The sequence below is a fragment of the Equus asinus genome, chromosome 4, assembly GCF_041296235.1.
Source record: "Equus asinus isolate D_3611 breed Donkey chromosome 4, EquAss-T2T_v2, whole genome shotgun sequence".
NCBI lineage: Eukaryota > Metazoa > Chordata > Mammalia > Perissodactyla > Equidae > Equus > Equus asinus.
Genome location: NC_091793.1, coordinates 68,430,336 through 68,449,413, shown reverse-complemented (window position 1 = coordinate 68,449,413; position 19,078 = coordinate 68,430,336). Strand labels below are relative to the sequence as shown.

At 37.8% G+C, this 19,078-nt stretch overlaps 1 protein-coding gene across 24 annotated transcripts in view; it reads right to left on the bottom strand.

Moving 5' to 3' along the window:
* Window positions 1–19,078, bottom strand: part of CLASP1 (cytoplasmic linker associated protein 1) — a 255,693-nt gene that overhangs the window by 130,476 nt on the left and 106,139 nt on the right. For all 24 annotated transcript variants that reach the window (XM_070507429.1, XM_070507431.1, XM_070507435.1 and 21 more), the window contains exon 8: window positions 11,407–11,474. In XM_070507429.1, coding sequence (XP_070363530.1) covers window positions 11,407–11,474 — 68 coding nt within the window. The remainder of the gene's footprint in view (window positions 1–11,406; window positions 11,475–19,078) is intronic.

Below are 19,078 nucleotides of genomic sequence, written 5' to 3'. Positions count from 1 at the left end.
AAGATAGCCTAGATACATTCATGTATAAGGGCCAATAATTTTGATTATCTGCTATCTATCCTACACTTCTGTCAGCAAATAAATATTTTGTCTTTTTCTTTAGCTACAGGTTTATTACGGAATTTTCATGGATTTAACCAGCATGATACTTTCTTTCTTTCCTCATAAACATGTTAGCTTTGCTTAAGAAATTCAAAAGCAAGCACATTTTTAACCAAATTAATGTCCATGGGCCTTGCTTCAATCAAATCCAATTAAAGATCATTAAGTGGCTGCAGATAAAGGACATTGACTAGTCTATAATTACTGACTCTCTTACGCTGAAAATCCAATTCTCCCATGAGCATAAGCACATCTGCGTGATTTAAAAAACTGACATAGAAAATAATTTGCTTTTTGAAACCCAAGGAAGGAAAAACCGTAATTTTTGCTTCAAGGGGTTTGCTAATTACATGGAGATGGAAAAAAAAGAAACAAAAATCTATAAAACAACATATTTTTAACTCCCATATTCTTGCCATTCAAAGCTGAAAGGCCTTTGGGTAACCTAGCAACAAAAAAGAATCATACAAGGATGAAGCATTCTATTACAGATGGACGCTCATTTCCAATTGCTACTCAGCTGCATTTCCATTGCTGTTTTAGTCACAATTCTTATGCTTTTAAAATGTTACATTCCTAGAATTTTATATAAATATAATCAATTACACATCTTAGAACAACATAACTTTGAATACGTCAAGAAATACAACCCAAGATAAAGCCTATTTCTTCCCTAAGAGTACTGCTATCATATTAATAAATTTCTTTCAATTTAGCTCAAATCTAGAGCTTTTATTTCTTACTGAAAAGAGCGTTATCATTAACAAATAACAGAAGAGAAAATAGATAAATGAGACTTCATCAAAACTTAAAACTTGTAAGGGACGCCCCGTGGCCAAGTGGTTAAGTTCGCACGCTTCACTTCATTGACGCAGGGTTTCACCAGTTTGGATCCTGGGCGTGGACAGGGCACTGCTCCTCAGGCCATGTTGAGGTGGAGTCCCACATGCCACAACTAGAAGGACCCACAACTAAAATATACAACTATGTACCAGGGGGATTTGGGGAGACAAAGCAGAAAAAAAAAAAAAAAAAAGATTGGCAATAGCTGTTAGCTCAGGTACCAATCTTTAAAGAAAAACAACTTTAAAACTTTTAAATGTCAAGAAAGACAACCCACAGAATGTGAAAACATATTTGCAGATAATATGTCTGATTAAGAGTCTTGTATCCAGAATATATAGAGAACTCTTATAACTGAACAACAAAGACAAATTTTAAAATGGGCAAAGGACTTGAATAAAGATTTTCCCAAAGAAGATATAGAAATGGCTGACACAAGGGGTGGCCTGGTGGCGCAGTGGTTAAGTTTGTACATTCCACTTCTCGGTGGCCCAGGGTTCGCTGGTCTGGATCCTGGGTGCAGACATGGTACCGCCTGGCAAAAGCTATGCTGTGGTAGGCATCCCACGCAGAAAGTAGAGGAAGATCGATGGGCATGGCTGTTAGCTCAGGGTCAGTCTTCCTCAGCAAAAAGATGAGGATTGGCAGTAGTTAGCTCAGGGCTAATCTTCCTCAAAAAAAAAAGGAAATGGCCAACACACACATGAAAATATGTCCAACATCAGTCACGAGGGAAATGCAAATCAAAACCACAATGAGAGACCACCTCATACCCACTAGGACGACTAATATTTTTTTAAAAGATGGAAAATTTGTTGTTCTTTTTGGAGACGATGTGAAGAAATTGGAACACTGACACATTGCTGGCAGGAATATAAAATGGGGAAGCCACCACGGAAAACAAGTTGACAGTTCCTCAATAAGTCAAACATAGAATTACCATTTGATCCAGCAATTCTACTTCTGGGTATATACTCAAAAGAAGTGAAAACAGGTGTACAAACAAAAACTTGCAAGTGAGTGTTCAAACAAAAACTTGTAAGTGAGTGTTCAAAGCAGCACTATTCACAATACCCAAAAGGTAGAAACAGAACAAATGTTCATCAATGGATGAATGGATAAACAAAATGTGGTCTATCCATACAATGGACTACCATAAAAAGGAATAAGTCATGACGTGCGCTACAACATGGACGGACCTTGAAAACATTACGTTAAGTGAAAACATTAAGTGAAAGACACAAAAGAACACATATTATGTAATTCCATTTATATGAAATGTCCAGAGTAGGGAAATTTCTAAGAAAGTAGATTAGTGGTTGCTTGGGGTAGGGGGAGTTGGGAGGAGGAGTTAGGAAGATGGGGAGGTGACAGCTAAAGAACACGAGGTGTGTCTTTTGTGGTGATAAAAAGGTTCTAAAACACACTATGGTGAGGGTTGCAAACATCTGTAAATATACAAAATGATTTAATTATACACTTTAAATGGATGATTTTATGGTATGTGAATTGAATCTGAATAAAGCCTTTTTTGTAAGAGCATAATTGTTAAAGAAAATGTACATTAAATTTTAAATGTGTAACACAAAATAAGCCAAAACTCAAAAAAAAGCATGACAGTTATTCTCAAATGATGTTTTTTCATTTACAAGATAAATATACCTCTAAAACAGAGCAATTGGAGGAGAAACCTACCATTTTGAGTACCCACCACGTCCCAGGCATTGTGCTAGGAGTTTTACACACAATCTCATTTACTCCACACAATATCTCTACAGGGTGTTCACTCCATTTTACAAAGGAGCAATCTGTGGCTCACAGGAGTTAAGTAACGTGCCCAGAGTCACACAGCTAAAGAGTGGTAGATCAAAGAAGCGCTTTCTAAGAAGAAATGATGGTCACATATATTTTCAAAGCAGTCCTTAAACTTCTCCGTGACACTGTGTCTACACTTCCTGTGGGGAGACGTGGGCACCCACACTCCAAAATGAACAACTACAAACACTGTTGCCACACACAGTTACCACTTATTAAATGGATCCCTGTCAAGTCCTCCTGCTGAGGATGGGCGGCTGAATTTTCACAAACGGGAGTTTGAAAGACACAGATCACTTAGACATCTTCTGGGGTCAACCTAGGAAATACATCTGCGAATAGATCATCTGCTATTCAAACGAGGCATCCTTCAATCGATCAGAACTTCTGCCCAAAGGCTGTTTAGGAAGCTGGAAATGAGCACTATGTTACCATTCTCTCTGTGTTTTACTCAGTTCTTCCTCAGCTCCCATTCTCATGCAACACTGCAGAATCTAATTGATACATTAAGAATCCATAAGAAAAAGTGGAAAACAAAAAGAATCGAGGTATCTCCGATCCAAAGTGCTCATATAAGCACACCATATTTCTAAGAGATTACAAAGGAAAAACTGATTCCTGCCACATGAACCAATGAGAAGACTCCCTAGGACTAACAACAGAGGACAGACTGACGTGTCTGAGTCCTAGAACGAGCAAACCCAGACACAGTGCCCCGGACTCAGGAGGCTCACAGTCCAGTGGGAGAGATGGACATTAGATAAACCATCCCCAAATGTAAACGCACATGCAGCAAAGCAGGGCATGCCTGAAAGTGCTCAACGGGAGGCCAGGGAAAGCTTTCCAGAGGAGGGGGACAGCGAGCTGGGCTGAGATGGGAAGGATGTGGAGAAGTTAGCTAAGAAAGAGCAGACAAAAGAGACATCACATACCAAGATCTTAAAAAGGAAGGCTAAGGGGATGGCCCAGTGGCATAGCAGTTAAGTTCGCGTGCCCTGCTTCAGTGGGCTGGGCTTCTCACGTTCGGATCCCAGGCGTGGACCCAGCACTGCTCATCAAGCCACGCTGTGGCGGTGTCCCACACACAAAATAGAGGAAGACTGGCACAGATGTTAGCTGAGGGCCATTCTTACTCACCAAAAAAGAAGGAAGGGTAAGATAAGGCAACTTGATTAGCCCTAAGGGAGGGCCAGACAGAGATGAGGCCGTAAAGAGCTGGAGCTGAGTTTGCGGGCTCCAAACAGACCATGGCCACAGTAGGGCCAGATAAGGATTTTGTGCTTATCTTGAGAGCAATGAATGGAAATAATAAGAGGATTAAAACAAACAAACAAACATGTATGTGGTGAGGGCAGGAGGTAGAATCCACCTGCAACATGGAGACGTTCTGAAAGACTCTTCATCAAAACTCCTTTATGGGACCGAAGCCCTCCTCCCACCACCATCATCACAGAATTAACGTGGTAATGTTAGTTTTCTTCCCTTCTCTTGAAACAAAGGAGAGTTATAAATTGTAATTGTTTTCCTCTGTTCTTAGAAGATGACAGTAGCAATGATGTGGATCTTTTCAGGAGGTGAATGCTTGCACAACTCCTAAAAAGAATACACCTATTCTGGAACCCATGCTCATTTTCTATCTTAATGTTTCTGCTAAAAAACTGTAGAAAGGGACATGCCCATCTCTTGGACCTGACTCAAATGATATAATGTGTTACAACTGTTCCTCACCACAGTCTCTTATTTCTGATGAATAGATATGAAACAAGATGGGCCATGTACTGCTAATTGTTGAAGCTGGGTGATGGCTACATGGGGGTTCATTATGCCATTCTTTTCACTTTAATATACATTTGAAATTTTCCAAATGAAGAAACTAAAAGGAAAGGGGGTCAGAAGACCTTCTGCTTTGAAGCCTCACCCAGGTGTGCCTATAGAGTTTGGCTACAGATTGCGTCCAGCTCCAGGAAGGCAGAGGTCTAACGTGCTCAGATTTCTGAAAAATGACAATCTCATAAGCTAACATCAAAATGACAGTGCAGGTAATTAAATGCTTTTTAGCATTGTCCTGGGTGAAGAAAAAAGGGAAACAGTAGAAAATCTTTTAGCCTCAGTCTCTTTCATCTCATGGCAGTTTTCATTCAGAGAAAAAGACCAGCCTTCATTTTGGCAAGCTTCCACCACAAAAGAACAGATTAGAGGGGCAAAATGGAGGCAATGAGAAAAATAAGCAGGTTATTTTAATAGTCCAGACAAAGAATGATAGTGATGGGATCAGAGTGCTGGAGATGGGGAAACGTAGATGGAGTCAGGAAATATGTAGGAGTTAAAATCCACAGGGACCAGTGATGAAATATATATATGGGCAGGGAGTAAGACCGGGGTATCAAAGTGGCACCTAAGTTTTAATTTACATGCCTACGTGGATAATGGAGCAAACATTCATACAAGTACAGAAAAGATCCAGGATGGGGTTATGTTCAGTTGTTTTGTGCTTTGTCTTTCAGCAGGAGATAGAATATGAATCTGGATTTAGATACATGTCTCAAATACAAGAATAAATGTCAGATAGGCAGCTGCTGCATATATGTTACAACACTGAGGCAAGGCTGGGGCAAGAGACAAATATTTATAGGAAAACGTTATCTGGCTAGTAAACAAAGCTCTAGCCATGGCTAAGAACAACCAGGGAGAGAGCACTGCCTGAGAAAGGAAAAGGCCTAGGATCAAGCTCTAAGAACTTTATGACAAGGAGTAGACATTAAACAAATGAAGGAGACGGAGGAGGAGGAGCCCAAAAAGCAGAAAGAAATCAGAAGAAGGTCATGTCAGAAAAGCCAAAGAGAAAGAGTGCTTCAGGACGAGGAAGAGATCAACAGTGTTAAACGTGGTGACAGACCAAATAGGGTAAAGACTGAAAACGTCACTTGGGTATAGAAGTCATCAGTGACTGCAGTGGCAGCTGTATCAGTGAAATGATGGGACAAAGCGAGACTAAAGCAGTCTGAGGAGTGATCAGAAGGTGAAGAAACTGAGACAGGGAATACAGACAACTCAGGAGAAGTTTCACGTACAGGGGAAGACATAGGCAGAGCAATGAAAATGGCTGGATAGGGACAGATGAGAGCATGTTTAAAAATCAATAGATTAGACAAGGGGAGAAGGGGTGAGAACAAGTGCAGGCCAATATCTCTCATGAACTCAGATGGACAAGTCCTCAACAGTATATTAGCAAACCAAACACAAGATTGCATAATAAGAATTGTACACCATGGCCAAGTAAGATTTATTCCAGTACATAAGGCTGGTTTACTATTTGAAAAACAAACCAATATAATTCACAATATTAGGCTAAAGAAAAATAATCCTATCAGTTGATGCCAAAAAAGCATTTGAAAAAAACCCCAACACCCTGAAAGGCATCCAGATTGGACAGGTAGAAGTAAGACAATACCTGTTCACAGATTAAATGCTCTCATATACAAAAAATCCTAAGGAATCCACTGGGGAAAAAAAAAATTAGAGCTAATAAATGGGTTCAGCAAGGTGGCAGGATACAAGATCAAATACAAAATTCAACTGTATTTCTATACACTAGCAATAAACAATCCAACAGTAAATGGAAGAAAACAATTCCATTTACAAAACCATGAAAAAGAATAAAATACTTAGGAACAAATTTAACAAAATTAGTGAAAGACTTGTACACACTGGAAAACGACAAAACATTGTTGAAAGAAATTAAAGACAAATAAACTGAAGGGTATCTTATGTTAATGGATTAGAAGACAATATTATTATGATGGCAAAACTCCTCAAATTGATCAACAGATTCAACACAATCCCTATCAAAATTACAGCTGCCTTTTTTGTAGAAATTGACATTAGGTGATCTTATAATTCACTTAGAAATGCAAGGAACCCAGAATAGCCAGAACAATCTTGAAAAGAAGAACAAAGCTGAAAAAAAACTTCTAAATATCAAATCATACTACAAAGCTCAAGTAATCAAGACTGTGTGGTATTGGCCTAAGACTAAACATATAGATCAATAGGGTAGAATTTCGAGTCCAGAAATACATCCATACATATGTTGTCAACTGATTTTTGAGATGGGTGGCAAGAAAGTCCAATGGAGAAAAGAACTGTCTTTGCAACAGATGGTGCCGAGATAACTGGATATTCACACGCGGAACAACGAAGCTGGAGATCTACCTCACTCCATACACGAAAAATGACTCAAATGGATCAAAGGCCTAAATATAAGCTCTAAAGCTATACTACTCTTAGAAGGAAACATAGGTGTAAATTTTTGTAACTGGGGATTAGTCGATGACTTCTTAGATATCAATCTATTTCTCAGGTTTTCTTAGACCCAAAGCACAAACAATAAAAGTAAAAAAGAGATAAGATTGTACTACATCAAAATTAAAAACTTTTCTGCTGCAAACAATTCCATCAAAAAAAGGATATGAAAATCCACAGAAAAGGAGAAAATATTTGCAGATCGTTCTATCTGATAAGGGATTTCTATCCATAATATATAAAGAACTCATAACAACAACAAACTGACAATTAACTCCATAACAAAAATGGCAAATGACTTGAATAGACATTTTTCCAAAAAAGGTATATAAATGGCCAATAGGCACAATATGGATATTGTGATGCTCAATATCATTAGCCATTATAGAAACGCAAATCAAAACCACAGTGAGACACTACTTCATGCCCACTAGGATGACTCTAATCAGAGACAGACAACACCACACATCGACTTGGATGTGAATAAACTGGAACTCTCAGGCAATGTTGGTGAGAACGGAAAGTGGAACGGCCACTTTGGAAAACAGTGTAGCAGTGATGCAAAAGGTTAAACATAGAGTTACCATATGACACAGCAATTCCACTGTAAGGTTATATACACAAAACAAAAACATATGTCCACATAAAACTTTTACACAAATATTCACAGCAGTCAAACAGTGGAAATAACCCAAATGTCCATCAATTGATGAATGAATAAACAAAATGTGGTATAGCTATACAATGAAATACTATTCAGCAATAAAAAGAAATGAAGTACTGATACATGCTACCAAATGGATGAACTTTGAAAACATTATGCTACGTGAAGGAAGCCATACACAAAAAGCCATATGTTGTAAAATTCCATTGATATAAAACGTCCAGAATAGGCAATCCGTAGGCAGAAAGTAGGTTGTCAGGGATTGGGAGGAAAAGGAAATAGGGAGTGCCAATGGGCACAGGTGTTCTTGGGGATGATGAACAAACTGGAATTAATGTGGAATTAAACAGCGGTGATAATCGCCTAATTGGTGAATATATGAAAAACAAATAAATTATACATTTTTAAAAAAATAATTTTTGATATGAATTACATCTCATTATTTAAAATATGCTGATTTTTTTTAAAAAACCCAACACCCATTTGTGATAAAAACTCAGATAAATAGGAACAGTTGAGAACTACTTCATCTTGCTAAACAACATCTACAAAAAACCTACACTTAACATGACACTTAGTTGTGACAGACCTAAGATTGAGAACCAGGAAAGGATATCCACTCTCACCACTCTTATTTTACACAGTGGTGAAGTTCTGGCCAGGGCAATAAGGCAAGAAAAAGAAGTACAAGTATAGAGATCTGAAAGAGATAAAACTGTTCCCATTTGCAGATGACATGCTTATCTCTTCAGGAAATCTACAAAACTCCTAGAATTAATAAGAAAGTTCAGAAAGGTCATAATGAAGGTGTCTAAGGAGCAAAGTGGAGAAAGCAGAAGGTGGATGGGTTGAGAAAAAGTAGAGTGGTCAATGATCTGAAGTCCAGAAGAGTTCAAAAAACGGTGACACTGGGAGTCGCTGGGCAAAAAACAAAAATTAGAAGGGGGAATGGGTTTTATTCCATTGCTAGTGTGGCTTCCCTATGCCATCTAAATGTTGAATGACTCTAGCAATGAACGAAATTAGGTGCTTTGTTTTTTGACAGCAATTAAACATCTTACTGGTCTCTCAAAGTTACTATAAGGGGACCAAACTCATTTGCTCTAGGAATTCTAAAATCTTTATACATATGTCTTCAGGTTATTCTATTTTGGCTCTACCAATTAAAATAGTAATACTGCATATATACAGCAAAAAAGTTGAAATTACAGGCCTCCAGTAAGTTTGGAGTTAAGGCTTCCTTACCATCTGCTATTTTTAACAAGATGCCTAAAAGAAGTGTTTTCATTCTCAACCCTACTCCTACATACACACATAGACATATACACACAAATATCCCACAAGAATAAGGAAATTTGGGAAGAATATTTACACCTAGACATTTAGAACAAAATGTTGCCATGGGGCCAGCCTGGTGGCATAGCAGTTAGGGTTCGCGTGCTCCACTTTGGCAGCCTGGGGGTCATGGGATCGGATCCCAGGCACGGACCTAAATACCACTCAACAAGCCATGCTGTGGTGGCATCCCATATACAAAACAGAGGAAGACTGGCACAGATGTTAGCTCAGAGACAATCTTACTCAGGTAAAAAGAGGAAGATTGGCAACAGATGTTAGCTCAGGGCCATTCTTCCTCACCAAAAAAAAAAGTTGCTGTGACGCACCCAATGCCAGAGGATTTGGGTATTCTTGATGATTAAATCATATATATCATGTTCACTGAAACTCATAAAGTATATACACACTCTTCTAGGCAAGGCCTCCAACATGGATATGGTCCTTCTCCCCAATGCCAGAATTATAATCAGATTCTATTTCATAGTTATAATACAGGCTATGAAGTACAAACTCACTAACCTGCCACCACTACTACCTCCTTGCCCAGTACTTTCTATTTTGGTGCCAAGAAGTTTTAAACTGGGAAACTACACAAACCACACAAATATACACACACAAAATCAAATGCATGTGTCTAGCAACTGGCTAGGCAGCCATGCCCGTGCACACCTACTCATCATTGCAGCATGACTCCAAGGCCAGAGTTCTGGTCCCAGCTCTACCAATGATACATTTTTCAAAGCATATATAAAACTATATACAAAAGTAGGGGGTAATGTACAGAAATTATGCCATGGTTAAAATTACATACAAATTATACAGTTATAGGAAAATGAAATATAAGACAACATGGAAAAAGGAAAACTGATTTATTGGTGACAGCAGAATTGTGGTGAATATTATTCCTCTTTTTCTTCCAATATTGTTACAGTTGTACAAACATATGAAAAAGGAATCAGGTAATGAAAGCAATTTTAGAACACTTCAAGCATTTTATAAGAAACATGCTCTCCAAAGACAAATTCCTTACCAACGCCGGCAGGTACATAGTAGCTGAGTCAAAACACCTGGATTCTGTTCCTGCTCAGCACTTACGTACTGTCACTTCAGAGGAAATCACTCAAACTTTTTTACAATCTCAAGATATTCAAAATTTGAAAGCTATGCAATAAGTTCTCTAGCAATTTTGAAATAGCAGCAAGGTATCCAGAATTAGAAAAAGTTCTTGTTGGCAATTGACTTTTTGATGACTTCATTCATACAATAATATACTCGTGTCTTTTTTTCCCCTTCTGGAATCATAGGAATTACTCACTTGTCCTCAAATATCACAAAGTACAGTAAAAGGAATACATGTACTGGAAACAAAAGATCAGAATGCAAGTCTGTTATTATTTTATTTATTCAACAATATTTATTGTGTACCTAACATGCCAAGAACTTTTTGAACCACTAACGATAAAGAATGCAACAAAACAAAGCTCTTGCCCTCATGAATAAATAAAAAATATTTTACAGTGATATGCACCAAGAAGGAAAATCAAGCAGGATGAGGGTACAAAGAGTTTCCTTAGAACACTGGATGTGCTGTTCTGGATGGTTTTTGTAATGAAGTGATACTGCAATGAAGGTCTGCATGGAATGAGGGAGAGGGCCATAATAACACCCAGGGGACGAATGTTTTAAGCAAAAGGAATCATAAGTATAGATGCCCTGAAGCAGGAGAAGCTTAGACTCTTCAAAATTAGCAAGGATGACAATGGGACTGGAGCCAAGAGAAATTCTGGGAAGAACACTACAAGATAACATCAGAATGGTGGTCAGCATCAGATCATGCAGCATCTGGTAGACCACAGTGAGGCACTAAACTGTAGTCTCTGAGTGATAGGAAACCTTTGGAGGATTGTGAACAGGGGATTAAGATCACGAGTTACATTCTAAAAGGATTACTCTGATTGCTGTGTGAAAAACACACTTTAGGCGCCGGGAGAGAGTAAAAGCAAGGATATTGGTGGAAGGCTACCACAAGAGCACAGTAAATTACCATGACCGCTTGCATTAGAGGAAGAGCAGCAGTTAGAGGGAGCATCATCAAGATTCTAGGTGTATTTTCTAAAGTAAAGCCAACAAGATTAGATCATGGATCCAATGTAGGTTGCGAAAGAAACCCAACGATAAGTCCATAGTTTCTGGTCTGGGAAGGTACATAAATGAAGGTTAAGTCTGAAGACCTAGAAAACCTTTTCAAGATATCAAATTCAGCTGCTCAGAAAGAGTATAAGCATTATTGACATAAAACTGAAAAAGCTAAAGTAGAACGAACGATTGCTTTTTCTACTCACCATTTGCAGATTGTATCATGTTTCCAGATTTTTGAACTTCATCAAATTTTGTAAAAATTACATTCAATCTGTATGAAAAAAATATATATATAAACTATTAACCATGACTGTTTACAGTCAACTATATTACAACACTAACATGAAGTTGAGTCATACTCCGAAAAATCAATGATACAAACTCACCTAATAACAATAACAGTAACTATATTAATAACACTAACACTAACCAACAATAATTGAGCATTTACTACTGACCAAGCACTAACCTAAGGGCTCTATCTGAAAGATCTTGTTTAATCCTTTTTACAGCCATATAAGGGATTATTATCATCCCCCTTTCATAGATGAGGAAATCGAGATCCCATAACTTACTTAAGGTCATATAGTTAGGGAGGGTGAAGATGCCAGCCCTGAAGGTCAGAACCCAGAGCTCGTGCTCTCAGGCATTATATTAAACTGACTGACTGCACTCTATTAACTTAACTGCTCTACACAACATATACACATTATGAAAAGGATCTATTTCTCCTATTTCTGTCTAAGTACAGACTGTCAATTACATAGGATAAAGATTTTCAAAATGCACTCATATTCAATACAAAGGCTTTTCTGTGCCTTACACTTAATTCAAAATGCTATAAATAATTTCTCTAGAAACAAATGTTGTGACTGGATAATCTTCAGCTTAAAAAAATCTGCATGCCATTTATTTTCTATTAATGGATCATTTAAATTGAAGCAAAACTCCTTAACCCGTCAAAATATTCCATCCTAGTGACACCAAAAATGAAAGGAAAACTGGGGGTGGGATGGGGTGAGGTGGAGGGTTGGTAATCTTACCTTGTAGAAAAAGAAAAGAGGCTTTCCCAAGCACAACACAGATATACTGGAATGAGTGTAAAGGCTGAGATTCCAAAGAAATGTACTTTTACATTCATATCTATGCCACCCATTTTCAGGGCCCAGACTAGAAATTTTAGCACTTTCTTACAAACGATGCTGTCATACAAAGCTCTAATCACTTCAAACACGTTTTTGTCTTTTCTTCCCAACCAGAATACAAGCTCCTTGGTGGTAGGAATAGGAACTATATTCTTTTGGTATTCTGTACTCACCAAGCACTACGTCATGCAGGAGAGTAACACCACTGTGTGGAAGAGCTGGGGCCTAGTCCTGTCCCTGCCCTCACTATGGAAAACTAGATATTTCACAAATCCTGGTCTCAGTTCATTCATTCTTTGATTCACTGAGCCTAGCACTGAGGTAGCTAGATGCCGAGTGTGTAAAGGGCCTACCCTGTAGAGAGTCTACTTATTCCTGTTTCATTCTATTCTACTTAGAATGCTACATTCTAAGTAACAGGGAAGCCAAAAATACACATCAGCAAGTAGAGGTAAAATGAAGGGGATGAACTAGCCTGATACACTGCCTCTCCCTCTTCCTATTCTATTGGCAGGTATCAATAATCTTTTCGACCTATCTTTCCATCGAAGCCCAGATGTTGCCTCAGAACACTTCTTACAACTGCTCCAGACAGCCACTACTAATTAATCAAAGTTGGCAGTGAATTAAAAATCTATTTGTCATCTCAGGCCCAGATATGAGTAAAACTGTCACTCACCTTCAAATTCAGTGGATACTAAACATCTAGAAACATGCCTTAGAATCAATTTCTTAACGCTGTTTCCATCATTTTCCCTTTCATTGGCAACAAAGATCTCCAATGGTTTAAGAAGACGATACAGAGTATCACTACACAGGTTGCCAGGGCATGCCTTAATCAAGTTATCACTTGACTGTGTCAGAACTACACCCTGTGATGTGAGCATGCCTGCCAATTTGCAAGTTAGGGACAAGGTAAACCTCTAGTCTGGTTGTTCCTGAAATTACTGGGAAAGGGCACGTATTTCTTCCGTTGTTGGCAGAGTATTCACCATTATCAATGGCAACTGTGAAAGAATCTGTAGATTCTCTATTGGTGGTAATATCTACTCACCGTGGCCACATTATCCACACCTGGCAGGCCCAAACAGCTAGGTATGAGAATGCTAAAAAGATGACTGGTATTGTCATCTGCACCTTAATTCAGAATTCTCTAAGGCAGGCATGCCTCTCCCTCTGCTTTCTCCTGTCTCACTAGCTGCCTCACTCTCTGTTCAATAATTAGCATAGACAATGCCTCCGATCGAGGTTACCATCTCAGGAGATCAGTAACCTGGCTTTACAACAGTCTAACATGAACAAAGTACTCCTTAGAATGGCTTTTGTCTCCTAGCTCTGAGCACAGCAATACAGAATGCCTCTAATGGGACCTATCAATTTGTACAAGTCTAAAAGGGTGAATTTTACACATGCAAAGATACACAGATACATAACTAATGATTACCCTCTGAAGCCACCAATTTTTTTTCACTTTTTTATTTTAAATCTTTGGATCTCAAATTTAAAATAAATTTCTTTACTAACCTGACAAGTAATCCATACTATTTCCCCCTGGTTTTTCTGAATTTAAATTTTATATCCAACTCTTTAATCCAATTGGCATTTATTTTACTATAAGATTTAAATCTAATTACCCATTTCTAGAATATTTTATAATATTAAATTTAAGATAATTTCAAAGAAATAGATACTAGTAATCTCACAGTCAACAAGCTCCACCCATGCACTCAGAGCTTCTAATTGGTTTTTTAGTCCGACTCATAAATAGGAGCAGACAACCAAGGATTCTAAGATATATGAGGAAAGCCTCTACCATGAAAAGGAGAAAACAAAACAAACACACACATACCCCAAAATCCCAATTTAGAGGAAAGAAGAGACTATGAAGAGAAAAATTTTAAAAACATATCATTAATACTTCCAAACCCACCCCTGGTGGTCTAGTGGTTAAGATTTGGCGCTCTTGCCACAGCCCGGGTTCATGTCCTGGTCAGGGAACCACACCACCCATCTGCTGGCTGTCATGCTGTGGCATCTGTGTGTTGCTATGATGCTGAGAACTTCCCAAACCTGCGGAAGGAGCTGGAACTATGAGTAAAAGAAGAGAACAGATCTCCTAACTACATCAATGTAAAAAGACCTTCTCCAAGGCATATATTAGTAAAACTGGCAAAAGTCAATAACAAAGAAAAAATATTAACGGCAGCAAGGTAGAAGAGAAGAACTTACAAAGGAACCCCCTTCAGGATTTCAGTGAATTTCTCAGCAGAAACCTTACAGGCTAGGAGAGAGTAAAATAATATATTCAAAATTCTGAAACACAAAAACTTTCAGCCAAGAATACTCTATCCAGCAAAAATATCCTTCAGCTATGATGAAGAAACAAAAACTTTCCCAGATAAACAAAAGCTGAGGGACTTCAGAGACACAAGACTCCCCCTTACAAGAAATTATCAAGAAGGCCCTCATACCTGGAAAAAGAAAAGGGTTTACGAAGCCTTGAGCAAGGAGATAAACAGGCAAACAAAATTAAAACTCTCTATCAGAAGAGGTTAGCAAATAATTATAACATTAAAGATAAAGGTAAGGGAAGCATCAAAAATAACTATAATCACTTTACTTTAATCACAAATTGACAACACAAACCAGAATAAGTTGTGACAACAGTAACTTAGATGGGGAAGAGGAAAGGGATGGTAGCTGCTTAGACTAAGGAAATAAGAGACTATCAGAATATGCACTATCTCATCTATGTGATCATTTATACAAACCTCATGGTAACCACTAAACAAATAATCAGAACACAGATACAAGTGACACATAAAGAGACAACAGAGAAAACCATCATAGAGAACCACCAAACTGAATTGGCAGACCGAAAGACACAGGATGAGAAACAAAGGAAATAAAGAATAACTAGAAAACAAGTGATAAAATGGTAGCATTAAGCCCTCATATATCAATAATCACTGTAAATGTAAATGGCTTGAATTCTCTAATCAAAAGACACAAAGCGGCAGGATGGACCCAACAGCATGCCGCCTTCAAGAAACACATCTCAGCTTTAAAGACAGACACAGGCTCCGAGTGGAGAGATGGAAGATGATACTCTAAGATAATGGCAAAGAAAAGAAAGCAGGTGTTATCATACTTAGATCAGACAAAGTAGACTTCAAGATAAAAAAGGCAATAACAGACAAAAAGGGACAGTAAATAATGATAAAAAGGACAGTCCAAGAGGACATAACACTTATGAATATATAATCACCTAACATAAGAGCACCAAAGTATGCAACAGACCTAAAAGGAGATATTAACAGCAATACACCAGAATAGTAGGAGACACCCTCCATCGATGGATAGATAACACAAAGAGAAAGTCAACAGGGAAATAGTGGAATTAAACAAAACAGTCAACCAGAGGGAATTAATAGGTACCTACAGAACACTCCATCCCAAAACAGCAGAATACACATTCTTCTCAAATACACATGGAACATTCTCAAAGATGGACCATATGTTGGGAAACATGGTAAGCCTCAAGAAATTTAAGAAGACTGAAATCATGTCAAGTATCTTTTTGACCATAATGCTACGAAACTAGAAACCAATTACAAGAAAAAATCTACGAAAGTGACAAATGAGTGGAGGGTAAACAAGATGCTGCTGAACAACCAATGGATCACTGAATAAATTAAAGGAGAAATCAAGAAATATCTGGAGACAAATGAAAATGAAAACACACCATACCAACTCATATGGGATGCAGCAAAAGGAGTCCTAAGAGGTAAATTCACAGCAATGCAGGCACACTTTAACAAACAAGAAAAATCTCAAATAAACAATCTTAAACTACAAGTAACAGGACTAGAAAAAGAAGAACAAACAAAGCCCAAAGTCAGCAGACAAAGGGAAATAAGAGAAATTGGAGTAGAAATGAACGAAACTGAAACCAAAACAATAGTAGAAAGGATCAATGAAACTAAGAGTTGCTTCTTTGAGAAGATAAACAAAATGGACAAACCCTTAGCCAGACTCATTAAGAAAAGCAGAGAGAAGGCTCAAATAAATAAAATTAGAAATGAAATAAATTACAACAGATACCACAGAAATACAAAGGATTATAAGAGAATACTATGAAAAACTATATGCCAACAAATTGTACAATCTAGAAGAAGTGGATAAATTCTTAGACTTATGCAACCTCCCCAAACTGAATCAACAAGAAATAGAGAATGTGAATAGACCAATAACAAGTAAAGAGATTGAAACATAATCAAAAACCTCCCAAAAAAGAAAAGCCCAGGACCAGATGGCTCCTCTGGAGAATTCTACCAAACATTCAAAGATTTAATACTTATCCTTCTCAAACTATGCCCCCAAATGGAAAAAGATGGAGCACTTTCTAACACATTTTACAAGATCAACATCACCCTGATCCCAAAGCCAGGAGAATACAAAGAAGGAAAATTACAGGCCAATATCACTGATAAACATAGATGCAAAAATCCTCAACAAAATATTGGCAAACTGAATACAGCAATGCATTAAAAGGGTCATACAACATGATCAAGTGGGATTTATACCAGGGACACAGGGATGGTTCAACATCTGCAAATCAATCAATGTGATACACCACATTAACAAAATGAGGAATAAAAACTACATGATCATCTCAACAGAGGCAGAGAAAGCATCTGACAAGATCCAAAATCCATTTTTGATCAAAATAACTCTCAGTAAAATGGGTATAGAAGGAAAGTACCTCAACATAATCAAGGGCATGTATGACAAACCCATAGCCAACATCATACTCAACAGGGAAAAACTGAAAGCCACCCTTTTGAGAAGAGGAACAACACAAGGGTGCCCACTCTCACCACTCTTATTCACATAGTAGTAGAGATTTTGGCTAGAGCAATTAGGCAAGAAAAAGAAATAAAAGGTATCAAAATTGGCAAGGAAAAAGTGAAACTCTCACTGTTTGAAGATAACCTGATTGTATATATAGAAAAATCCACCGGAAAACTATTCGAAATAATCAGCAACTACAGCAAAGTTGCAGGGTACAAAGTCAACTTACACAAATCAGTGGTATTTCTAGACTCTAATAACGAACTAACAGAAAGAGAGCTCAAGAATACAATCCCATTTACAATCGCAACAAAAAGAATAAAATATCTAGGAATAAATTTAACCAAGGAGGTGAAAGACCTATACAATAAAAACTGTAAGACATTATTGAAAGAAATTGAAGCAGCCATAAAGAAATGGAAAGATATTCCATGCACACAGATTGGAAGAATAAACATAGTTAAAACGGCCATACTACCTAAAGCAATTTACAGATTCAATGCAACCCTAATCAGAATCCCAATGACACTCTTCACATAAATAGAACAAAGAATCCTAAAATCCATATGGGGCAACAAAAGACCCCGATTGGCTAAAGCAATCCTGAGAAAAAAGAACAAAGCTCGAGGCATCACAATCCCTGACTTCAAAATATACTACAAAGCTACCATAACCAAAACAGCAAGGTACTGGTATAAAAAGAGACACAAAGATCAATGGAACAGAATTGTAAGCCCAGAAATAAAACCACACATCTACAGACAGCTCATCTTCGACAAAGGAGCCAAGAACATACAGGGGAGAAAGGAAAGTCTCTTCAATAAAGGGTGTTGGGAAAACTCAACAGCCACACGCAGAAGAATGAAAGTGGACCATTATCTTTTGCCATACACAAAAACTAACTCAAAATGGATCAAAGACTTGAAGGTAAGATCTGAAACCATAAAACTCCTGTTAGAAAATATAAGCAGCACACTCTTTAACATTGGTCTTAGAAGGATCTTTCCAAATACCATGTCTACTTGAGCAAGGGAAACAAAAGAAAAAGTAAACACATGGGACTGCATCAGACTAAAGAGCTGCAAGGCAAAGGAGAACAGGAACACAATGAAAAGACAACCCACCAACTGGGAGAAAATATTTGCAAATCATATATCTGACAAAGGGTTAATCTCCAAAGTATATAAAGAGTTCACACAACTCAACAACAAAAACACAAACAACCCAATCAAAAGATGGGCAGAGGATATGAAGAGTTTTCCAAAGAAGATATACAGATGGCCAATAGGCACATGAAAAGATGTTCAACATCACTAATCATCAGGGAAATGCAAATCAAAACTACACTGAGATATCATCTTACACCCATTAGAATGGCTATAATCACTAAGACAAAAAATAATGAATGTTGGAGAGGATGTGGAATTCCCAGTACTGGTGGGAATGCAAACTGATGCAGCCACTATGGAGATTTCTCAAAAAATTAAAAATAAAACTACCATATGACCCAGCTATCCCACTACTGGGTATTTATCCAAAGAACTTGAAATCAACAATTCAAGGAGACTTATGAACCCCTAGGTTCATAGCAGCATTATTCACAACAGTCAAGACATAGAAGCAACCCAAGTGCCCACTGACTGACGACTGGATAAAGAAGCTGTGGGGGGTGGGGGCAGGGGTGTGTGTATATAGTCCATTATGTGTGTATATATATATAATATACAATGGAATACTACTCAACCATAAAAAAAGACAAAATTGTCCCATTTGCAACAACATGGATAGACCTTGAGGGTATTACGTTAAGTGAAATACACCAGACAGAGAAAGACAAACATCATATGATTTCACTCACATGTAGAAGATAGATAAA